Genomic DNA, 26,422 nt, shown 5'->3' with positions numbered 1-26,422 from the left:
CTTCGTTTATTTCTAGCCTATAGGTGTATATTTCAGAGATAGTTCGATTACAAAATAGTAATTGATTACTGTTAACCATTGGAAAGTTTTAGTTTTGAAATCTTGAGTTTTAGGTGCCTATAGGTCATTCAGGTAGAGCTGTCTTATAGGAAAGTGAAAATATGGGTCTTAGACTTCCAGAAAGAGGTGTAGGCTGAAGATAAAGACAGAATCATTATTTTAAAAAAATTCAAAATTTGATTACTTCTAGAAAACTGCTTTAGTAATAGTTCAATTTTTGATGAGGTTAAAGACAATTTTTTAAAAATCCCTTACATTGTAAAACTTTTTTCTCCTTTTTTATAACATTAACTTTTCAGTAATTCTCTACTGTCAAATTTCTAAATGTACTTATTTCTCTTGTGTGTCTTTTTGAGTTGATAGCCTAATCCTAATGCATTTTTATAATATATTTTAGAGCAAAGAGTAACTAAGTAGGATCCGAACAGAGAAGAAAGACTAATTAAAACATCCCTCAGTTATTGTGACCTTTTTGAATTCTGTATGGAAGCGTTAGCATTTATAATCTAATTAAAACTTACAAATTTATTATTTGAAAATCTTTCCAGAACCATGTCTCTAATGTAAGATGTAAAACTTCAAAATACCAAGATAATTACCTAATGGCAAACATGTTATGATTTGCTAATAAACATTAAGACTAACTGAAACAGCAGAATTTAGTGAAACAAACAGTTAGAATTGACAATCAAAATGTAAATAGGATTAGTTAATTAATATATCCCTCCTTTTTTTTTTTTTTCATTTTGTCTTCGGGCAAACAAGTTTAGGAATGATGCACATGTGGACTGAATTCCATAATACCCATTTAATGATTCTTCTTACTGCTCACAAATTGGGGAAAATCAAAATCCAACTTACTCTGTGTAATCTAGAGCTATTTACACTACTTTAGAGGCTGAGTTTTGAATTCCTGTCTCCATCATCTTTGCATCTAAGTAGCAGTTGTTTTCCCACAACACTATAATCTGCTTTTACTTTTTGCCTGTCAGATATAATACTGCTATTTTAAATTTCTGAACTGGCTAACTCTAGCATATAAGGAGCACCTCATACACCTCATTAAATCATCTATTGGTTTATTCACTGAAATGCTCATCATATTTCTTTGTACATTTATAAGTATCTTGTCAGAAGTGAAACTTTTGTGTTAACATGGAATATAAGGAACATAAACAAGTCTTAGCATGTTTAGACTATTTCCAAATATCAAAGTATGAAATGTCTCCTTGTTTTACACTTTGTCTAGTCATTCCATATACTTCCAAACATGCTACAGAAGACAGACAATGTGTCAAAGACAAGCTTAACAGTTCTGAGCTGTTCTGTTCCTGTTCTCACATTGTTTTGTTTTTTTTTCTTAAACAAGGAGATGAAGAGATGCTGATGTTGTCTGGCTAACATTTGCCTATGTGTGAGCAGTAGTACTTTATTTGGTTTTGTTTGTTTGTTTAAAAATTTATCCGGGGGCGCCTGGGTGGCTCAGTCGGTTAAGCGTCTGCATTCGGCTCAGGTCATGGTCTCAGGGTCCTGGGATCGAGCCCCGCATCGGGCTCATTGCTCTGCGGGAAGCCTGCTTCTCCCTCTCCCCCTGCTTGTGTTCCCTCTCTCTCTCTCTGTCAAATAAATAAATAAAATCTTTAAAAAAATTTTATCCATTTATTTTAGAGAGAGAGAGCATAAGTGGGGGCAGGGACAGAGGAAGAGAGAGAGAATCCTCAAGCAGACTCCCTGCTGAACACAGAGCCTGCCGCAGGGCTCCATCCCAGGACCCCGAGATCATGACCTGAGCCGAAATCAAGAGTCAGCCACTCAACTGACTGAGCCATCCAAGCGCCCTATGGGGGAGTATTTTAAAATAGTTGCCTTGCAGATCACAATTTTCAACATACCAAACTGAAAAAGAAAAAAAAAATTCTGAGATTAGACAGTGTTCAAATGATGGAGAAAGAGTGCTGAGATCTGTTGCTACTTAGCAATTAGGTGAAACTGAGCAATGATTTGTGAAGTTTCTTTTGAATTTCTACAATTATAAAATACATTTATGTTTAAAAAAATGATTGATGTCAAACTCAAATGATATTTGAGTTCATCTTTATAACAAAGACTGATTATTCGAAGAAGCAAAATGCTTTACCTTATTAATATCTTTTAAACTACTTAATATTTTATATTTTATTATTCCATTAGGATTCTTCATGAGGAGGAATTTATTGTTCTTTCAATTAACAACTTATTATTTGAAAATATATCAATCTCAATAGCTTTCAATCAATAATAGAAATCTAAGCAAAAGGCATATTTTGTTTCAGGAATTTCATGCCACTTTATTTGAGTAATCCTTCTCAAGGTGAGATCCATTAGTTTGTGTACTTCACTTGTGTATGCTTTTTTGACACTTAGAGAATTTATCTTCATTATGTGAAATACGAGTTGCTCTGCTTATTGGGACTGAAAGAAAAAGAGAATTGAAGTTTGCAAATAGATTACAGAGAAGTAAAGGCTATTTTTGTAAGGAAACCATGGGAAAAATGAGGACAAATAAGGACATGATCATCTACATTTTAGAAATGCATTCTAGTGGCATCTTAGCAGAGGATAAGTGCTGAGAGGTGGGAAGAAGTCTGAAGGAAGAGCTTTGGTATTAAGTTGTTGAGGACATAAGCATGAGGGATGAGCTTAGCTGAGTAAAGTTTATCCAAAATGCTCCCTCTCATGTATGTTATTCTGCATCTCTGCACTTGCTGTGATAGCAACTTTGAGCTATAATATCAGGCAGTGAACTTCTGAAAGATGAGCCATTTCGGGGGTAGGAGGGGGAAGCACCTGTGTGTGTTCACATTATCTGAAACAAAACTAAGCAAATGGGCAAGTATCTCATGTAAATCCTGCAAAAGCAACTTAGATGTTTCCGTGTCACAGTAAGTGGTGAATCATAATTAATAATGAATGACTTGTTATTTCTAATTTCACATGTATATAAATATCATTGATTTTTTAAATTTGGTGTGCTATGGTGTTTTAAAGAATATGAAACTATGTGTATGTTACTCTGGACTTTATTTTTGGATAAATTAATTTTTCCAAAAGGTCTTAAACAGTTCAACTACAAATTACCAAATTATGTGAAAATGGGCTTTCTTGTGAGCTTTTAGAAATTAGAGATAATTCCTAGAATGTTACAATTTCCTCTAAAGTTTTGCATAAAACTGTAAAGGATCTTAAATTGAATAGTAACTTTTTTTTTATTCTTATGTTAATCCCCATACATTACATCATTAGTTTTAGATGAAGTGTTCCATGATTCATCGTTTGTGCACAACACCCAGTGCTCCATGCAGAATGTGCCCTCCTCAATACCCACCACCAGGCTAACCCATCCTCCCACCCCCCTCCCCTCTAGAACCCTATTTGTTTTTCAGACAAAAGATCTGAATAGTAACTTTTTAAATAACATTTGAACCAAACTCCTTACTTGTAATTTATTTTAAAATGCTCTAGTAGTGCTACATGTTTTTGTTATTATATTACATGTAATTCTGTTCCTTTGGGCAAGAAAATGGCTGAGGATCAGATTAGATGTACAGAAGAAATCACATTGACTTGGGAATCAGCAGTGGTAGATGATGGGACCTTGTTCTGTCACTCATCGGCTGAGTGAGCTTAGATAGACTGTTGACCTCACTTTATCTGTCCATGAAAGATTGATGATGAATTACCATTGACTGAGTGCCTGCTCCATGCTGGGCAGCATTACTGCCAGTTTTTACAACAGAACTTCAATGAGAGGGGTATCATTTCTCCCATTTTATAAATGAAGAAACTCAGAAGGTTCAGCAATTTGCCCAAGATGACACAGATAATAAGCAGCCAATGATGAGATTCCAAACTATCTGGTTATAATGCTCATGAATTTTACTCCATGAATTTAAAATTTTCTGTGGTACTGTTTGAGAAGATGGCAGTGTAAGAGGATCCTAAGCTCACTTCATCCCTTGGTTATACCTAGATAACAGACATATCAGTGGAACTAACCCAGAAAATGAACTGAACACTGGCAAAACAGACTGTCCACAGTTAATTGTAGGGAGGAGGCTGTATTAAAAATGGTAGGAAGGACAGAGTTCAGTCAAAAACCAAACTGACCTGAGAGAGTGACCACAATGGGGGGACACCACAAGAATGGAGAAGGGAGAGGAACATACCCCACACCAGACATCCCAGACCTGGGGGGGGCCTACACTGAGAAAACAAGTCTCCAAAACATTTGGCTTTGCAAACCAGATGGGCTTAACTTCACAAGTTTTTATAATCAGTGGGGTTTAACACCAGGAACTTTAAAAATCAGCTAGGAGTGCTGGAGGGCAATAGGAAACTGAGTGCCCATGGTTAAAGAGCCAGAATAACAAAAAGCACCTCCAAGATGCAGCATAAAAGGAACAGTTTGAAAGTACCTAGGGTATACAGGAAGATTTATTTCCTAGTCTCAAGACATGCACTGGAGGGGTAGGGGTCTTTAAGAGACTTCTCCAAGAACAAAAAAGCTGTTAGGTGCCATTTCTCTTCCCCCTGCCCAGCCTAGATACCAGGACACCTGCAGGAACCAGCACAAACACCCACCACCTAGTTTGCTAACGTGGCATGCCCTACCCCTGCATTCTCCTGTGGACTTCCCTATCCAATCCACACCGCTGTGCAGGTGTCCCTCCAAGCAGCACCTGACATGTCTCATTCTGCAAGCAGCCCTGACAGTGACCAGCATCACTCCAAAGGGACTTTTGCCCTCTGGGAGATACCACATACACCAGTTCAACTGCAACCCCAACAATGGGCTGGGGGCAGACAACTGATCCGATTGCTGGCTCTGCCTACCAATAAAAGCCTTTCAGGAGACAACACAGGAAGAGCATCCTACAGTTCTCTGTGACCCCAGGACTAGACTGAGGGCAGGTATCTGGTCTGACCCAACTATAAGCCCAAGATGGCTGCAACTGGCCACTTCTCAGCACAGGGACCAAACTCTGCCCACAACAGGCAGAGAGTGCTATTGCAGATAACAAGTTGAAGGCAAATATGGCTCAACCACAACGGTAGGGTGCATGCAACATACTTAGGAGACACCCCTGAAATGCCAGGTTCTGGTGAACAGGGGGCGCTGTGCTACAGGGCACCACAGAATCTCTTCTTCATAAGGCCACTACTTTCAAGATCAGGAGATGTAGCTGACTTTCCTAATACCTAGAAACAAACACAGAAAGTTAGACAAACTGAGGAGTCAGGGGAATATGTCCCAAATGAAAGAACAGGACAAAATAACAGTAATAAAGAAAGATATTTACTGGACTTGAGGAAAGAATGAAGTATCTCGGTGAGACATTCAACAAAGAGAAAATATAGAAAAGAACCAATCAGAGATGAAGAACTCAGTAACTGAAATTAAAAATGCACTAGAGGGAATAAGCAGTAGACTAGAGGAAGCAGAAAAATGGATCAGCAAGCTGGAAGACAGAGTAATGGAAAGCAACCAAGCTAAACAGCAAAAACAAAAAAAATAATAAAAAATTAGAAAAGGTAAGAGAACTCAGTGACTCATCCAGCATAATAATGTTCACATTATAGGGATCCCAGAAGGAGAAGAGAGAGAAAAGGAGGCAAAATTTTATTTGAAGAAATAATACCTGAAAACGTCTCTAATCTGGGGAAGGAAACAGATATCCAGACTCAGGAGGCACAGAGAGCCCCCAACAATAACAACCTAAGGAGGTCCACACCAAGACACATAACAATTAAAATGGCAAAAAGTAGTGATACAGAGAAAGACAAGACAAGGATGTCTACTCTCACCACTTTTATTCAACATAGAACTAGAAGTCCTAGCCACAGCAATCAGACAACAGAAAGAAATAAAAGATATCCAAATTGGTAAGGAAGAAGTAAAACTTTCACTGTTTGCAGGTGACATGATACTATATACAGAAAACTTTAAAAACTCCACCAAAAAAAAAAATACTAGAACTGATAAATGAATCCAGTAAAGTCACAAGATACATTATGAATATACAGAAATCTGTTGCATTTCTATACACTAATAATGAAGTAGCAGAAAGAGAAGAAAGCAATCCCATTCACAATTACACCAAAAATAATAAAATAATTAGGAATAAACTCAACCAAGGAGGTGAAAGACCTGTACTCTAAAAACTATAAAACACTGATGAAAGAAATTGAAGATGACATATACAAATGGAAAGATATTCCATTCTCATGAATTGGGAGAATTAATATTGTTATAATGTCCATACTATCCAAAGCAATCTATAGATTCAGTGCAATCCCTATCAAACTATCAATAGCATTTTGCACAGAACTGGATCCTAAAATTTGTGTGGAACCATAAAAGACGACAAATAGCCAAAGCAATCTTGAAAAAGAACAGAACTGGAGGTATCACAATCCCAGGTTTCAAGATATACTACAGAGCTATAGTAATCAAAACAGTATGGTACTGACAAAAAAATAGACACACAGATCAGTGGAACAGAATAGAGAGCCCAGAAATAAACCTACATTTTTTGTTGACAGTATGACAAAGTGGGCAAGTATATACAATGGGAAAAAAGATAGTCTCTTCAACAAATGATGGGAAACTGAGAATGAAACTGAACTACTTTCTTATACCATACACAAAAATAAGCTCAAAATGGATTATAGACCTAAATCTGAGACCTGAAAGCATAAAATTCTTGGAAGAAAGCATAGGCAGTAATCCCTTTGACATGAGCCATAAAAACAATTTTCTTAGATATGTCTCCTTTGGCAAGGGAAACAAAAGTAAAATTAAACTATTGGGACTACACCAAAATAAAAAGCTTTTGTACAGTGAAGGAAATCATCAACAAAACAAAAAGACAACCTACTGAATGGGAGAAGATATTTGCACATGATATATCTGATAATGGGTTAATATCCTAAATATATAAAGAACTTACACAACTCAACATCAAAAAAATAAATAATCCAATTAAAAAATGGGCAGGGACCTGAATAGACATTTTTCCAAAGAAGACATACAGATGGCCAACAAACGCATGAAAAGATGCTCAACATCACTCATCAGGGAAATGCAAATGAAAACCACAATGAGTTATTACCTTACACCTGTCAAAATGGCTAAAATCAAAAACGCAAGATGTGGAGAAAAAGGAACCCCCATGCACTGTTGGTAGAATGTAAATTGGTGTAGTCACTGTGGAAAACAATATGGAAGCACCTCAAAAAATTAAAAAATAGGATTATCATATGATCCAGTAATTCCATGACTGGGTATTTACCCAAAGAAAATGAAAACATGAATTTGAAAAGGTATATGCACCCCTATGTTTCTTGCAGCATTATTTAATATAGCCAAGATACTGAAGCAACCCAGCTGTCCCTCGATAGATGAATGGATCAAGAAAAAGTGGTATATATACACAATGGAATATTAATCAGGCATAAAAAAGAATGAAATCTTGCCATTTCCAGCAACATGGATGGATCTAGAGGGTATAATGCTAAGTAAAAACAGAGAAAGACACATACCATATGATTTCATTCATATGTGGAATTTAAGAAACAAAATTAAAAAAAAAGAGAAAGACAAAAAAAACAGACTCTTAAACATAGAGAACAAACTGGTGGTTGCCAAAGGGGATGGGAGGGTTGAGTGAAATGGTGAAGGGGATTAAGAGTATATTTATCATGATGAGCACTTAACGTATAGAAGTTGTTGAATCATTATATCATACACCTGAAACTAATATAATACTGTATGTTAATTATACTTGAATAAAAATTTAAAATAAGTAAACTAAATAAAATAAAACTCTCTAAATTGCTTTTATTTCACTTTAGCAATCTCTGTCCTGAATATATTCTTTTGCTTTTTCTGTACTTTTTTCATTGCTGATAATGTTTTGGAAAAACCAATACTGATTTTAACTAACCACATTTTGGGCAATTGTTCCCTGACAAATTTTCTAAATGTGAATGGTTTTTCAATATTTCATCACAGATCTTCTAAGACAAAGTAATTGCATGTAGTCTGTCAAACCAGATGTAGTCTGTTCTCGTTTATTTATATAACTGTAAATAAAATTATTAAAAAATAGCATCCTCATATTTCTCAATGTTAGTATTCTCTTTAAGGCCACTTTTATATCTTGCTTCCAATTTGTTACTGTGTGATTGTTTCATCACGTGTTTGTTTATTTGTAATCTCCCTGTCCATGGATTTCTCTAAAGAAATAGAAGAAGTCTGTTCTGCTAGCATGGCTAATTCTTTTTGTAAATGATCTAGATTTACAGTCTTGGTTTATGATCCAAACCTATGCCAGTTCATTCTTTTCAGAATCTAATTCTCTTGCTTTATTATATTTTCATCATGCATTCTGAGGTACAGCTGTGTAAAACTACCTTCATGCTCACAGGTTCCTTTTGTAATAGAAAGAACCTTTAATTGCTATAAGACTAAAGAAATCAGCTATAATTCAAAATAGCTGCACTGTTTTAGCAAGATATACATTAATTTCCCCAGTGGCTAAAAATGTTTTAAAAATATAAATGAAGTAGTTAGTCCTTGTAGAATCAAGGAAATAATGACAAACCATTTTAATTGTTTTTTGAAAAGCAGACTTCAGCATTCTCATCGCCTTATTACTTCCAGTGACTTAGCTTCCTCTGGATGCCTACATCATGAGTAAATCTTGTGACAGCTGCAACTGTGCTTCATCTTATGCCTCTCTACCTTGCATCCAAGGATTATGAAATTTAGAAATTGACTTTGACATAATTTAATAAAATTTGTATAATAAGATTAGCTCTTTCCTTTAGTATACAGGTTTGATACCTGACTGTTACAAACTTTCTTTAAGTCAGTTCAGAAAGTTTAAGAAATGGGGCAGGTGGGGTGGAGTGGAGTGAGGTGAAATCTGCACACCTCTATTGTAAACTCTGGAATTATATTTATTAGGCTTTATAGATTTTAAATGAGAGAGTTAGGCTCAATGATAACTCCCCCAGCTCTATATTTACCAGTAAGTATCATAAAAATACTGTTTGTTAATTTTATGCATCAGGTTGGTACTGAATAAAAACTTATTAAGTAGATACTAGTTGGGAAGACCTTCGTTTAGACTTCTTGGCATATTATGATGCCTAGTGGTGGAATTTTCCAATAGCTAAATTGTCACATTTTAGAATACTTTAATTTTACTTAATTTAATTATCAAAAATGCGTATTACTTAGCAATGCATGATTACATCTCCAAAGAAATGAATATATTTTTGAATAAGTTGCTCTGTCCTCAAATCTATCCACTCCTCCAGAAGAAAAAAAAAAACATTGTTATCAGCTTGGTATGTATCTTCCAGATATGTATTTGATATATTTATATATATCTAGAATATATATGGTGTTGACTTGTATTATGTATGTATTTTAAATAAATAGTATATTGTATATTATTGATCCTCTTTCAATAAAGTTTTCTCAGAGTTTCTCAGTTAGCAATTCTGGTTAAAGGGTTACATACCACCATTTCTATCTCAGGCACAACTGTGAAGGAGATGAAGTTATCTCTTGGGCTCTATTATTTTGCTCATTATATCCCTTGCTCATCTTCATTTTTCTTTTTTTTAAAGTTTTTATATTAATTCCAGTTAGTTAACATACAGTGTAATATTAGTTTCAGGTATACAATATAGTGATTTAACACTTCCATACATCATCCTGTGCTCATCACAAGTGCACTTCTTAATCCCCATCACCTGTTTCACCCATCCCCCCACCACCTCCCCTCTGGTGACATCAGAGTCTGTTTCTTGGTTTGCCTCTTTCTCTTTTTTTTTCCCTTTGCCTGTTTGCTTCGTTTCTTAAATTCTACATACAAGTGAAATCATATGGTATTTGTCTTTCTCTGACTGACTTATTTCACTTAGCATAATACTCTCTAGCTCCATCCACATCAATATAAATGGCAAGATTTCATTCTTTTTGTGGCTGAATAAGAGTCCATTGTAAATATATACCACATCTTCTTTATCCATGTATCAGTTGAGGGACAATTGGGCTGTTTCCATAATTTGGCTATTGTAGATAATGCCTATAAACATAGGGGTGTGTGTCTCCCTTTGAATTAGTATTTTTGTATTCTTTTGGTAAATACCTAGTAGTGCAATTCCTGGATCATACGGTATAGTTCTATTTTTAACTTTTTGAGGAACCTCCATACTGTTTTCCAGAGTGGCTGCACCATCTTCATTTTTCAATCCCTCCTCTTTCCTTCCTCATCCTGTCACTTAGACTTCAAGGAAAAGATTTCTGTTCTTCACTTTGAACTTAAGTCAGCATGTTACTTACAACATTTGTATATTAATCCTTGGCACCAAGTATAAAATAAAAGGTTTTTCTCTAGTTCAAAGAACTTCCAGTACCAGTAAGACAACAGGGAAATGTTTTAGGGAGCATGAGGTTTCTTTTTTGTCCCTGAAGTCCTACCTATTAGGTACCTACTCATTCTGTAAGGCCATGAAGCCAACTCAGTCCAAGAATATTTTGAAAAGAAAAGTGTACATTTTGAATAGGCCTTCCATTTGATTATGGAACCACTTCTTGGGATTCCAGTTAATAATTTGAAATTATGGGCTCCTCTGCTCAGCCAGGAGCAAGGCAGTGAAGAGTTAAGAAGATTGCTCAACAAAAGGAAACAGGTTATTTACTCTGAGAATATATGCACCACTACCACTGTTATGTAGTAATAACTATTGTAACGCAGCTAAGAAATACTGGCCCTGAAACAAACAAAAAGAACTCTTGGGTTCTCTACCCCCACTTTGGGCTCTTCTGAGGTCATTTGGATTCCAAGCATTAAAAAAAAATTTGACTGCTACCACTATGGATTTCAAATTCACCATCCTGGTGCTGTTTCTTACTTTGAAGAGTGTATACCTACTTGCTAAGAATCAGGCATAATAGTAGCCATTTTGTATACTTTACATTTTATTAAAACCCTCAGATTTAATAAGATAAATATTAGGATGCCCATTTTATGGGTGAAGACTTTGAAATTCAAGGTGACCTACTCAGTAATTGTTTCATAATTCAGACTGAGATGAAGAGAACTTCAAAGTCTGTCTTTTCCATTAAACCTTGCAGCTTCTCTTCATATCCCTTTCTTTAAAACAATATTGCATAGAGGGGGCACTGGGTGGCTCAGTCGGTTAAGTGTCAACTCTTGATTTCTGCTCGGGTCATGATCTTGGGGTCATGGGATCAAGCCTGGTGTGGGGCTCTACCCTCATCAGGGAGTCTGATATTCTCTCTCTCCCTCTTCCTCTGTTCCCACATCCCCACCCTGCACTCACACGAGCATGCTCTCTCTCTCAAATAAATAAATCTTTAAACAATATTACATGGATTGTTTTATAAGCAGTCTTGTGTAATATTTTGGGCTCTCACTCTTAGTGTCATCTTTTTGTAAAGTTTTAAAAATCTAGTATTCATAATTAGGTATGAATGTAATTTGCCATCTTAGAAATTCCACCAGCCAAAACCCATCTACAGGCTTGCTGATAGAAGTTTTCTTTTCACTAAAAGCATCTGCTAGCTAAAATAAAGACCAATAGTGAGAAGCCACTTGAATAATCAAGTCTGTTCGCTGACTAAACTTGTTTCTCCATTGCAAATTCTTCGATTAATGAAAGCCTTGAGTTCTTTTGAGGGATTACATAAAGTATTCCTCTATGTCTAACAATGTCCTAGCAGTGTTTTGAAGAGATATTATAATTTTTTTTCTCTGGCTGTCATTTATCTGACATTGTGTGGGGGTTTTTTTGTTTGTTTTTATTTTTTTTTTTATTTATTTTTTTTTTTTAAAGATTTTATTTATTTATTTGACAGAGAGAGACACAGCGAGAGAGGGAACACAAGCAGGGGGAGTGGGAGAGGGAGAAGCAGGCTCCCTGCAGAGCAGGGAGCCCGATGCGGGACTCGATCCCGGGACCTGGGATCATGACCTGAGCTGAAGGCAGTCGCTTAACCAACTGAGCCACCCAGGCGCCCTGTTTGTTTTTATTTTTATCTGACATTGTTTTAATGTGATGGACTCTTGTGGCTTGAGTTTTTAGCTTCTTTTTGTTGTTGCAAAATCAGTTGCTACTACTTCAAATTATTTTCCTGTGAAGGTACTATATTTGCACCAGGTGTCATTTTTGTATATATTTCATGTTGCATTTAGTGAAAACACAGGTGTTCTAGAATAACCTGTTTTTGTGTTTGTATTCTTTTTTTTTTTTTAAGATTTTTATTTATTTATTTCACAGAGAGAGACATAGCGAGAGAGGGAACACAAGCAGGGGGACTGGTAGAGGGAGAAGCAGGCTTCCTGCAGAGCAGGGAGCCTGATGTGGGGCTCGATCCCAGGATTCTGGGATCATGACCTGAGCCGAAGGCAGATGCTTAATGACTGAGCCACCCAAGCACCCCTTGTGTTTGTATTCTTAACTAATATATTTACTCTGTATTGATACTTGAACTCATTGAAGCAAAATTTTTTATTAGAAGATAAAATTCTTTGGTCTTTTATTTCTTGCCATTTCAGTCATTCTGCTTTGGAAAGATAATGCTATTTGAGTCTAACAAAATATCTTAAGATTATTAAGCATATTTATGCATAGTAAACTTTAAATAATTAGGAAATTATTCAAAAATCAATTTATTCTATTGAATTTTCAGTTAAGAATAATTTAAGCATATTCACAAGGTGAAATACCTCTGTTATTTAATGTGATTTATATTATTCACATAGTGGAGCTCTGTTAGGTGAGCTTCGGTGACTATTTTTGACATGATGGGATATATATTACTGAGATGCCAAGACCTTGTGTGTATGTCTGTTTTATCCACTAAAACCCTCCTGCAAGTATTTGTGAAATGGTTAAGGGTTAGCATTCCATATGTACTTGTGGTTGATGTTTCAGAAATACAAGCAAGATATTTTGTATCTGTGAACTTCTTGGATTGAAAGGATCTTCTAAAAAGTGTTCTCAGCTGCTCAGATTGCTCATTGATTCAAATTTTAGAGAACAAAATTCCATGAAGCCACTGGCAATATCATCAAGTCCACCACCACCTTTATAGTCAGTCTTTTTTTAGGTTTCAGTTAAGTTCACTTCTGGAATACTAGCCAATTTTCATTTACTGGTTGAGGCATTGTCACAAGAACATAAGTTCTTCCATTCTAGGAATGTAAATTAACAATGACTTTTTCTTTTTCTTTCTTTTTTTTTTTTTAGAGCATCAGGGCATCAGGCCTTATCCTGTTGGAAACAATTCTTTTTGGGTCTCTGCTTCTATACTTTCCAGTAAGTAACATAATTGTATTTTAAAAATAACCATTTGTTTTATTTTGCTCAGGCAGTAATTTTTATATATATGTATGTGTATTTATATATCTATATCTGTATCTATATATCTATGTATGTATATGTGTTTATATAAATATATGTGTATATATATCTATGTATATTATCGTATCAATAACTCTTCAAATATATATTACTTTTTTATATATCTATATACAAGTTTATATACCCGTATCTATATATAATAGACATATAAAGTGGAGGTAATCGTACTTTTCTTCCCAAATTTATGAAGAGGGTTGACTGCTTAAGTGAGCTAACATAAAAAAGGCATGCTTGATATGTATGCTTGCCATATACATATAAATATTGGTTTCCTTCTTCCTTCCCTACTTGAATCAAAACCATGAGACACACCAACAAGTTTGTGCTGAAAAATTCCAGATGGTTACATAGAAAAATAAACAAAATAAATGCATGTGTGGTATTTGTGGCATAGATAATCCTAGTAGTCTCTTCCTATCACCCTGGCAACCTGTCTGTAACCACAAGGTAAGTACTTATTTTCCTAATTCAATTCAACTGACTTATATTCAGCAGTTATTGTGTGTTAAGTACTATACTAAACTGGAATGTTTTGTGAGTGAGAGAAACTTGATTTCTCCTCTCAGGAAGCTTACAATTTATAGAATGAGATGAGTCCGTACAGGCAATTATAATATAATTGAAAAAAGCTGAGATACTGTGGAGGCAGGGTGCTGTGGAGACACTTAGGAGAGACAACTAACTAAGTCTAGGGAATAAAATATCACTCGACTGAGATCTGAAAGATGAGTAGATGTTAGAGAAGAAAAAGGTAGGGCTTCCATGGCACCATGTTCTTTTTGGTTTACCTCTTACCTCACTAGCTGCTCCATTTCAGCCTTCTTTGCTGATTCTTAATCTTCTTTCCCACCTCTTAAGTGCCTCAGGCATCATCCCTAGTGGAGCTTTTCATGTTCTATATTCTCCCTCGGTGATCTCATCTAGTCTCAAACTGTTAAATACTGTTTATATACAATGACTCCCAAATTTATAATTCCAGCTTAGACCTTTCCCCTGAGCTCTAAATTCATATTCAGTTGCTTACTCTGCAACTCCATTTGAGGGTCTACCAGAATTCCCTATCATGTTCTTAACTGAGATACTTGATCTCCCACACACCCAAAGTCAGTCTCCTCTACTCCATTGATGACAACTCTGTCCCATTGGTTACTCAGGCTAAAACTTGGGAGTCATTCTTGACAACTTTCTTTTTCTCACATCCATTAGAAACCCTTCCAAACATAGCAAAAACCCAACCACTCCCTCCACCTCATTCAGTGCTACCATCCTGGTCTAAACCACAGTCAGCCTCTTCTGGATTATTGGCGTAGTCCCTCCCTGGCCTCTGTCTCTCTACACTAACACCCCTGTGATCTGTCTATTTTCAAAGTATCAGCTAGTTGTAATGCCCAATTTAAACCATGACACCCCTCAAAACTCTCAAAAGGTTCACAATTTTACTTATAGTAAAAGCCAATATTCTTAGAATAAGCTCCAAGATCTAACATGATTTGGATCCTGCCCCCCTCTATTTCCCCATTCTCTAACCCTCTTCCCCCACTCAGTGTTTATAAGGGTTCTTAATTTATTCAAGTTTTCTACTTCTTGAATTATATTTCTTCTTAAGATAGAAATTTATTTGGGTATAATCATTTTAACCTTTTCCATAAAATCATCCATATTACTAAAGTTGTCTAATTTACTAGTATGGAGTTATGCACCGTAATTAATAATAGAAGCAATATAATACAAAGAGTCTTTATCATGCCTGGGACTGTTTCTGTATAAATGGCAAGTTATGTATCATAACATTTCATCTTCCCCATAGAACTACCAGAAAGATGTTTAGCCAAAGTTATAGAATCACCCAATTAGGAAGTAAAGACCCAAATGACTTCACTAATCTGAATAATAATCATCTGAATATCTGTTGTTGCAGTCACCATCATCTTATTTCCTGAACCTCTGCTATTTTAAAATATACTTTCTATCCAGTAGCCAGAAGGATATTTTTAAAATATAAAATCTAATCTGTCACTACTTCTATAGCTAGCTTCCCAGAGTTCTTAGAATAAAGATCAAAACCCTTGATATGGTGTATGATGTTATCTATAGTGTGGTCCTTGCCCCACCTCCCCAGCCTCATCCAGTACCACTTTTCTTCTCACTTTCTGCACCCAGCTACTCTGGCCTTTCCGTTCATAAATGATACATAATCTCTCTCATGGTGGTATTATAATGGCTCCCCAAAAATGCCCATTGTCCTAATCCCTGGAACCTACAAGCATGTTACCTTACATGTAAAATGGGACGTGATGCAATAAAGGACTTTGAGATAAAGAGGTTATCATGGATTTTGTAGATGGACTCAAGGTCCTAAGTGAAAATGAGAAGCAAAGAGAGAGAACCAAAGAGAAACTATCGTGAAAAAGATTGGACTGACTCTTGCTGGCTTTGAAGATGGATGAAAGAAACCACAAGCCAAGGGATGTAGGCAGTCTCTAGAAGCTGGAAAAGGCAAGGAAACAGATTCTTCCCGAGAGCCTCCAGAAAGAACACCATGATTTTAGCTCTGCAAGATCCATTTTGAGCTTCTAAAGTCCATAACTGTAAGATAATAGATCTGTATTGTTTTAAGCCACTAAGTTTGTGGTAGTATGTTACAGCAGCAGTAAGAAACTAAGACGCCTCTTAGGACATTTTCACATGCTTTTCCTTCAGTTTTGAAGAGTCCTCCTTTCTTCCTACCCACCCCTGCCCCCCGCCATCTCATGACTTCTTTTGCCTAATTAACAACTTGCTAGTTATCCTTCAGATTTCTACTTAAATATCACTTTTTTAGGAGAGGTTTCTTTCCTTGACTCCAAATCAGAATCAAATTCCTTTTAATAGTTTCTCATGGAATCCCACTGTCTTTCTTGACAAACCCCATCTCAGTTTGTAAGTGTACATTCACAAATGCCATTATTTGATTAATGTCATTCTCCTGCACAAACTCTAGTTCTTTGAAAATAAGGAGATGATACAGTTATTTTGCACACAGCCAAGTACCTATAACCATAGTTGAAGCACAGTAAATATGTAGTGAGTGAAGAAATGAGGATATACTTGAATGAATTTAGACCTGTACCCCAAACTAGTGGCTATTGTCCTATTGAAATAGTAGCTTCCAAAGAATCTGCTTGATTGTGGAAGACTAAGCATGATGATCCTTCTTAATATTACTTTATTTAGTGCTAACAGGCAGTAAAACACTTATTAATGTTATTTTGAGATGTTAGCAAAATTTCATTTTATTTTTTATAAGGTTCATATTTATTCAAATCAAGTGGTTATATTGATGAGCATGGGCGTAAAATCTATAAAAGAATTTTAAAGCCTCTTAAATGGATGAAGTACTCTAGAAAACAAGAACATTTGAAAGAAGAGTAAATTTTATGCTGCTAAATGTTCAAAGCAGTTATTAAAGACCCTTTCATTGGTATACAATTTTGAAAGATATGTGATGGACCTGTACCTATGATGATGTCAGATACAGAGAAAAAAAAGGAGAAAGAAATGGAAATTTAAGAGGAATGTGAAGATAGCACTTCTGCTTCATAATTCTGATATGCCTGAGAGGGAAAAAATAACAGAAAAGAAGACTTACCAAAAAAAATCTAACAGAAACCTCATTATGTTGACTTCATGATTAAGTAGCTATCTCTTTCATCGTTTATAACATATGTTTTTCTGTAACTGCTTGAGATATTAGTATCTAGTTCCCAAGTTTAAACTGTGTACCTTGGTTTCAAGTTAGTTAGTGTTCATGCTCGGAAGACAGAAAGGGTCAGATTACTTAATGAAGGTTTGAATGGAGCATAAGACAGGGAAGGAAAGGAGATTAAAATATACTATTGATTGAGTCTGGTAAGGAAAGTAATTTTATTTTAGGTGAGAGAATGAGAGATGATATATCAGAAATTGTTAGGAAAGCTTTTTGCTATATACATATAGTGTATATGTGCGTGGGTGCGTGTGCATAAAACATTCTTGACAAGAGGCATAAGTAGTTTAGTTATTGGACCAAGGCTCATTGACTTCCCTGGGTTTTACAGAAATGAACTTTATAACTTTTGGCTAGACTATATGCTGCAAAGAAGATCTCTGTATTAAGTGATAAAGGTGTGATTCAGTAAACCTAATACAGCCGAAAGGTCTAATCATTTGATGATATAAATGTGACCTATACTTTTCTTATTTGTTAAATATCTTACCTACTTTTCTCTGTTCCTGGTGTGGTCCATACCAAAATTGCTTCTGAAAGTTTTAATGGGGATTATAGGTTTTTTGTTTTTTGTTTTTGTTTTTAAGTATGCTTGAATAAAGGAAAATTGTTTTCAGGGCTGGGTAACTCCATGGAAGGAGGCTTTGGGTATTCACTGTTCTGCTGAGTTGTTATGCAATGAGGCTTTTCTTCTTTTTATGCTGCATATTGTTGTTCAGATTTGCAAGAATTAAGGTTATTTTTGCCTTTTCTAAGCAATCTTAGACTACAGACGATTTCATAACAATGCTTATATTGGAAAGTCCAAATTAGAGATTATCATCATTGTGCAGATGAAGACAACCCAAAATCTGACTAAATTTAGCATTGTTATAATTGGATAGCAGAGAACGAAAGCTTTTAAAACATTTTCTTACAGATTCTCAAGAGACTCATGATTTGAAGTCCATACATTTGTGAACAAATGATTAGTCTTCATAATCATCTAAACACTTTCATATAACTTATAGAAAAAAGAAAAAACTTTAATATATCAACTAAAGTATATTTTACCTGTTAAATTACATAAAATGACATTTTGTGGGTTAGTAAAACATTTTAAGTGATACGGAATCTAGAAGTTCGTTTTTGACTTATCTAAACCACCAGTTTCAGCTAATAAGGTGAATTTTTTCCTGTAACCTTGATTAGCTATTTGGATGGCTGATGTGCCTTTCTATACCCATACATGTGTAAATAAATACTAATTTTCATGTTGTTTCCCTACTCCACCCAGGCCCTAAAATAAAGAACTATAAAATATTAGAACAGGAAGGAATGTCAGACACAACTTAGTCTTTATTCAATGTCTGTTTTGCAAATGAAAGGAGAGTCTGAGAGAAACTGTAACTTACCCAACTTTTCTCAGCTAAGTAGTGAGAAAGCCAAGATTAGAATCTAGTCTCTTGACTCCTGGTCTAACACTCCTTTCACTCTATGACAGTACTTATGATAGAGGGGTGAATGTGTGATTGAGATAACATTAGGCAGGATAATCAGGGATGCTCATGTTCTACCCCCTTGTTCAGGCACCTTTCCTCATTAGGTCTCTGAGGAAATAAAAGGCAAGAGGATAAAACAGGGAACCAATTTAAAATAGTTTAAGGTTTGACTGTAAGACCCAATATAAAACTCCTGTGAGCTTGGATGGAGCATGTTGTTGAACCATATGAAGTTTCTGATACTGAATCATTTTACTTACAAAAATGGCTATTTTATATTTGAACCTAATAAATAACCCTATAGACCATATCAGGTTGGTTTCAGTGGCTCAAAACCTAAGTCAGTTAAAAGACTACTTTTTTTATGATCACTCCAAAGCCTAAAACTAAAACTCAGATTTTTTTTATCTCCAGTGTAGAGCACACACAACATTCAGAAGCAGAGTTAAAACAGGAGCATATTGTTCTGAGCATAGAGCTTAAGGGGAAGGAAATAAAGAACAGAGAGTTGCAAGCAGGGAGGAAGAGTGAGAATGTGACCATGAGAATATAGCTAAAGCAGCTGAGCTTTTAATCCATTATTATTATTATAACTATTTATTTTAAAGATCATATTAACCTAAATTTGCCCAGTGGAGCCCTTCAAGCTGGCTCCTGCATTCTTTTCATATTATCCTCATTCTCAGCACTTCCCTACATTCTAGTTCAACAGAGAGTACTTTCCCTAGCCCAGCCCTGGAATCAGCCTTTTCTCCAAGGAGCCCTGGTTCTTTTTGGAGAGAACTGGTAGCAGGTCAGCACTGAGACAGATTCACATAGGGCACAAAGTTCCCAATTTTACAGCTAGGCCAATGTTCCTCAAACCTCAGTTATCTAGGGGCTTTTGTAAGGAGATTTCTCCTCAACTCAAAGATTCCATCCTTAAAACACAGTTTTTTAAGCTGATCTAGACTGCATCTTACTTGGTGTCATCTAGATCCATTTGGATGAATCCAGAGCAAAAGGGAAAAAGTAAATTGGAAGGAAAGTTAAATACTCATGAGCTTACCAGTACTGTCAAGAAAACGGTAGTATGGGAATAGTTGTATCATGCCAAGGTAGCTCAAAGAGTATAGGAATAGGAGACTTTTTTTTTTTTAAGATTTTATTTATTTATTTGAGAGAGAGCATGTGCCCATGCACTCATGTGCTTGTGAGCAGGGGGAAGAGTAGAGGGAGAGGGTGAGGGAGAGAATCTCCAGCAGACTCTGCACTGAACATAGAACCCAACATGGGGCTCGATCCCAAGAACCTGAGATCATGACCTGAGCCAAAACCAAGAGTTGGATGTTCAACCAACTGAGCCACCCAGGTGCCCTGGGAATAGAAGACTCTTAATCCTCAAACTGCTAGTGAATTTCAGGAATATTGGTTAAAATATTGAGATTAAAAGACAAAAACCAGACCACCTCCTTCAAGGGAACTTAGTGTGACACTAAGACACTCTGTTCTCTATTATAGGATAGGTTAGAGGAATAGAAGAAATAGTTATAAATGTCCTGGAATTCTGTGCAGTTCCATTTATCCACTTGTTCCCTATACTCTTTCCTCAGCCTACCAGAGAGAAGACTGATTGTTGGTAGGTGTGGTCTTCTCATAAAAGCATGGAGGCTCTCCAGTATGCATATTACAGGGTATCTGGTTAAGAGTCTTGGATCAGTGATATGTCAGGAACTAAGTAATTATCTTCTTTTAGCTGAAAGAGTCTTAATAAACTGAAAAAGCCTTAAATCATTGAGAATTTGACCCCTGGCTTTAGTTTGTCAGTGAAAAAGCAACAGTGTTTACATTTTTGCTAAAATAAATACCAATTAGACTGTATGCCTCTTAAAAATACTCTGTTACTTTTTTGAAATATAATAATTACCATTACTTGCAAACTAAGCACAAAGAGTCACAAACAAAAAAAGTATCATCCAGAAATAATCACTGTATACATTTGATCATTTGAGACATCTGTGTATGCACATTTATAAATTGAAATAGAAAATGGATGAATGGTAGAAATCAAGATACAAATCTATGACATTTTATAAAAAATTAATTATAATATTTATTGTTTTAACCGAAAAACTGAGGTGAAACTAAAAATATCACTAATTTTTAGATAAATGAATCTTCACAACAAGCATTGTTAGTTCTAATAGATCTTTCTAAGATTAAAAAAGACTATAAAATGTTTCAAAAGTTGGGTTGATTCTTTTTCACTTAGCTGTATGTTTCAACTTTAGACAGTATCACTTTACTGCAGCTGGGACAGCTAAGAAATCAAACATAAATACAGTTCCTTTTGCCCCTTCCCTCTACTTTTTGATTTTTGTTAATAATTTTTGAATTGTTAACATTTATAACATGTATATAATATGCAATTACAAAACTGTTATTCCCATAGTTGTTTAACCTTAGGTCTGTATTAAATAGGTTTAATATTTTCCACTAATCTTTGTAACCTGGCTTCTTCATTCCTCAGTTCTTTATTTTGATTTGTTCCTTGGTTTTCATTAACAGATTTTTCATGAAGGAAAAATGAGTCCTATAGTTCTTGAGTTCTTATATGCTTGAGAATCTCTACCCATTGTCTTTATACATGAAGAATAGTTGAGTTGAGTATAAAAATTTCCGGACACACTTTATATTGCTCAGAACTTTATATCCATTATCTGAATATTTTCGGCTCTTGAAGTAGTCTGATTGCATTCTTCAGTCTTGAAACTAAATAAGCTGGGAATTACCTTGAAATTTATCATTCTGTCTTATTTTTTTTTCTTAGATCATAGTGTTTCTTTTCAATATATAGATGTAAGCCCTCTTCTGTTCCTAGACTTTAAAAAATATATGTATTTAATTTTTTGTTTCTTCTTCAGGAACAGGAATTATGTATACATTGGATTTTCTTTTCCTTCTTTATCTATGTTTCTAGTCATTTGTATATCCTTGTTCTTTTCTATTTTGCTTTGTGTGTTTCTATCAACCCTTTATTCCGTGACCTTTACACTATTCTCAGGTGTGTTTATTCTGCTGGAGTTGATTCTAATATTCCTTTAAACTCTCTACTGTTTTTATTTTATTTCCATTTTCACTTTCTTCCCTCTTCTCCAGCTTTCTTGGAGTAATTTTATCTCTTTCTCTGTTTATCTCTTCTTTGACTCTGATATCTTTTTCTTTGAGCCTCTTTATCAAAGGAAACACTTTTTTTTGTAATTTCTTTGAGGCCATGAGAATTATTAATTTGAACTTGTGCCAATTTTTTGGGTAACCTCACTTTTGTTGTCCATTCTTCATGTCCCCTTTTCCTCCAGTATTTAAACAAAGAGTCTGTGCTGGCTCCTTTCTGATTTCTTTTTTGTGATAATTCTTTTTTATTGCAGTAAAATATACATAAATATAAACTTACCATTTTAATTATTTTTAATCTACAGTTTAGTGGCATTAAGTACATTCATAGTGTTGTGCAATCATCACCACTATTTCCAGAACTTTTCCATCATCCCCAATTAAAACTCTGTCCGTTGAATAATAACTTGCCATTCCTCCCTTACCCCTAGTTGTTGGTAACCTCCATTCTACTTTCTGTCTTGAATTTGCCTATTGTCAGGTACTTCATATGAGTGGAATTGTATGGTAATTGCCCCTTTGTACCTGGCTTATTTCACTTAACATAATGTTTTCAGGGTTCATCCATGTTGTAGCATATGTTAGAATTTCATTCCTTTTTACAGCTGAGTAATATTCCCTAGTGTGCATAAATACCACATTCTGTTTACCATTTACCTGTGATAGACATTTGGGTTGTTGTCACCTTTTAGCTATTGTAAATAATGCTGCTATGAACATTGGTGTCTGAGTCCCATCTTTCAGTTTTTCAGGTATATACCTAGGAATGAAATTGCTCGATCATATGGTAATTTAACTCTTAAGAAACTGCCAGTTTTCCAAGGTAGCTGCAGCATTTACATTCCCACCAGCAATGCATGAGGATTCCAGTTTCTCTACATCTTTATCAACACTTGTTATTTTCTGTATTTAAAAAAAAAAATTAATAGCCATCCTAGTGGGTGGAAGTGGTATCTCATTGTAGTTTTGACTTGCTACTTTTCATTTTTGAAGAAAGCAGTTTTTATATGTAGCTCTTTTATGAAGAATTAAGTGGAGAGCAGCAGGAGAAGTAGATTGACGCAGGCTACTTCTTTATTTTGAGGTCACATGAAGCCATACAAATTTAGGTTATATTATAATCTGAGCCTTCGCCTTCCTTTTTTACCCCACTTAAGCTCTGGTGACCTTCCTTGGCTAGTGTGCCACTTAGGTACATCAACAAAGATGATCTCTCCAGATCTCTCTCCGATCTGGGATGACACTGTGTTTCTGTAGGAAAATCCCCAGTTTCCTTTTGACCCTCCTATGCAAATATTCACTCTCCAATGAATAGATCTGTTAGTATCATACTTTTTAATTATAAGCTTTTCAATAGCAGGACTATGTCTGCTGCATCTGCTTCCATTATAGCACATTAAAAATTTGTCGAGCTTCAACATAATTCTAACTAAAGCAATTAAACACATGCACATACATCTACATAACTGTACAGCTATAAATCTCTTCTTTATCTCTGAGTTCCCTATAAAGAGGTAGAAAATAATCTAGACCAAAAAGAAACTTTAATTCTAGCCTACACAGTCTTACATGACCTGGCCCCACTTTTACTTCTTTGACCTTGTACTCCCCTGCTCTCTGCCTCTCTCATTCTGCTGCAACAGTACTGGTCTTGATGCTCTTCCTTGAGCAGACCTGGCATACATCTACCCCATGGTCTTGACCTTGGCTGTTTCCTGGAGCAGTCTTAACCCACATATCTCCATGGCCAGCTCCCCCATATCATATTCTTTAAATCTTCCAAATATCAACTCTTCATTGAAAGGAAGTTAAGGAATTCATTATTTTGTAATAAACAGGGAGAGGTTAATTCAAAAATTAGGACATTAAAGTGAGGATAGTCCACCACAATTGCAGCGAATGTCTAATGGGACCAAATGGAGACAGATTCAGTGATGATGTGGAGGCAGAAATGTCACAGTTTGGCAGTAGACTAAGAACGTAATAAATTATCCTGAGAATGCCTTTATAGCAACAAATAAGGAGATCCTAGCTCTGGCAATGAGAGAGAATTTGACAGTCAGATGGTTTGAGTCAAAAGATAAGAAAGTGTACCTCTGCAGCAATGTCCTAGCTAGCATATTACAGCTCTCTAGTTAAAAAAAAAAAGAAATATATATATATATATATATAAGGGTAAAGTCTCAGTTCCTTTCTAACTCCCTTGCTAGAGTTGGTGAGATAATGTCTTTGCCCATGGGGAAAAAAAACACATCAGGAACTCATTCTGCCTCTTTTTTCAAGTTACTATTTCTCCTCTGTTTACAAAAATGCATCTTAAATTTTCCTGTGCAGACCCAGGACACATAAGTAGTTAACTATTTCTGAGGTTTGGTAGTTTATTTTCTAATAAAAAGACCAACAAATTTATACCTTAGGTTTTAGGTATTATATGTGAACATGTAATTTTAGATAACTTTAATGGTCTCTAAAAACATCCTCAGAATTGTTAGACATTTATATTAACAAACTACCAATATCATGATGTCCAGGTTTATCTGTGTGGTCTTAATACATGAACAATTTGACGTAAGAAGGTAAAAAAGACAAAGATATTTAAGAGATAATTCAGAAAATAGTCACAAACAGAAAAATAGTTGTTAAAAAATTGAAATTAGCAATGTATCTTTAAAAATAGTTTCCTTTTTAAAGCTATTAGAGGAAAAAATCATGAAGACTTAGATATACTGTGTAAAAGGGTAGCAAGTATTCTTTTAAAAATGACAAGAAGATGACGTTTTGACAAGGCAAATCATACCTTAAATGTCAGGGACGACACAATGTCACTAAGGAGTCGCAATTCAATAAAGTAGATTTATTATTTAAAGAAAATAGCAAAAGAGGAAAACTATAAAGATGTAATACTTACATAGAATCATATTAACAAAAACCTAACGTCAGAGTATCCTGAGCCTGGTATAAGTGTGATTAAAGAAAGCATTTGGACCTATAGCTTAAATTAGAAAGGTCAGTGTGAATGTCTGGGAAAAAGAACAGATTGCTTTCCTGGAATGTTTTGGAAAAGTGTGTTAATTTATTTGTTTATTTCAGTTATACATTTACCTAAAAGCTGTGATTATTGTATACAAATATCTCTTCATGTTATAATTTCTGTAATATAAAGAAAATAGAGTAGTTATATATTGTGAAAATATAATCATTATTGATAGACCTTTAGGAATACTTAATATAAATTATTTAAAGGAAATTTAATTTATGATTAGTTGTATATAAATCTCCATGATTTATCTGTTCTTGAGTATGCAAAATGAGGTTTATTTTGAATGCCATCTCTAGGCTTCAGCAATAATATAGATATGATCAATTGAAATATAGACCTGTTCAGATGACATTCTAATCCAAAACTTACTTTCATTTTAACTTCAACTTCCTTCATTCTTCACACTTTTTTCATCACACACATCCTTTTCATCATGCTTATAGAAATGTGGAAAAAAATGCTTGTCCTGCTCTATGGTCTTGTCTACTTCACACATCAGTCATGCCGTTCTGTTGTTCATTGTGAGGAGGATATGAGAGGCTTTGCTGGTCATATGGGTTTTTCTCAAAACAGTTGCACATTTTGCCTTCTGATGTAAAGCACAGCATTTCATCAGATGCTCTAAAATAAAAGATGCTCTAAAAAAAGAAGAGGTCAAGTGTATTTGTCAAATGCTCCTACTCAGGGAGTCACAGCGACCACTTCTTGTTAAAGGCTTTGAGATCTGCAGTAAAGGAATGCACTTAAAACTGAGCCATTTCTCGGGTGCCTGGGTGGCTCAGTTGGTTAAGCGACTGCCTTCGGCTCAGGTCATGATCCCGGAGTCCTGGGATCGAGTCCCACATTGGGCTCCCGGCTCGGCGGGGAGCCTGCTTCTCCCTCTGACCCTATCCCCTCTCATGCTGTTTCTCTCTCTCTCTCAAATAAATAAATAAAATCTTAAAAAAAAAAAAAACTGAGCCATTTCTCTATATTGCTTGATTTCATTATACCCTTTTCCACATAATACCTATTATATAATTTATAATTATAATTATATAATTAATAATATAAATCCTATGTTTGCCTTAAAGAATACATACTAAAAATCCCATAGTGCTGTATGATTCCATTTATACAGAGTGTAAAATTGTGTGTGTGTCTGTGTGTCTGTGTATATAATATGAGTATATGAGGTAAACCTTAAGAAAGCAGAAAAATGGCAAACACAAAATTCAGGATGATAGTTGCCTGAGACAGAGGGGAAAGAGCATGGGATCAAAGAGGAAGCAGGGCATAAAGGAAGCTTGTAGTGAATAGTAAAATTCCCTTTCTTAAACAGAGTGGTGGATAAATGGGTATGGGTATTTATTGTATCTCTATATAAAATCATCATGACAGACAGATAGATGATAGATAGATAGATAGATAGATAGATAGATAGATAGATAGATAGAT

General features: G+C 35.2%; 1 protein-coding gene across 1 annotated transcript in view; it reads left to right on the top strand.

Annotated features, from left to right (window-relative positions):
* GPR158 (G protein-coupled receptor 158) overlaps positions 1-26,422 on the top strand; it is a 452,410-nt gene that overhangs the window by 302,118 nt on the left and 123,870 nt on the right. Inside the window, 1 exon segment of the mRNA XM_021687154.1 lies at positions 13,393-13,461. Coding sequence (XP_021542829.1) covers positions 13,393-13,461 — 69 coding nt within the window.

This window comes from Neomonachus schauinslandi, chromosome 5 (genome assembly GCF_002201575.2).
Source record: "Neomonachus schauinslandi chromosome 5, ASM220157v2, whole genome shotgun sequence".
Lineage (NCBI taxonomy): Eukaryota > Metazoa > Chordata > Mammalia > Carnivora > Phocidae > Neomonachus > Neomonachus schauinslandi.
Note: the sequence above shows the minus strand (reverse complement) of the source record. Positions and strands in the feature narration are given on the sequence as shown.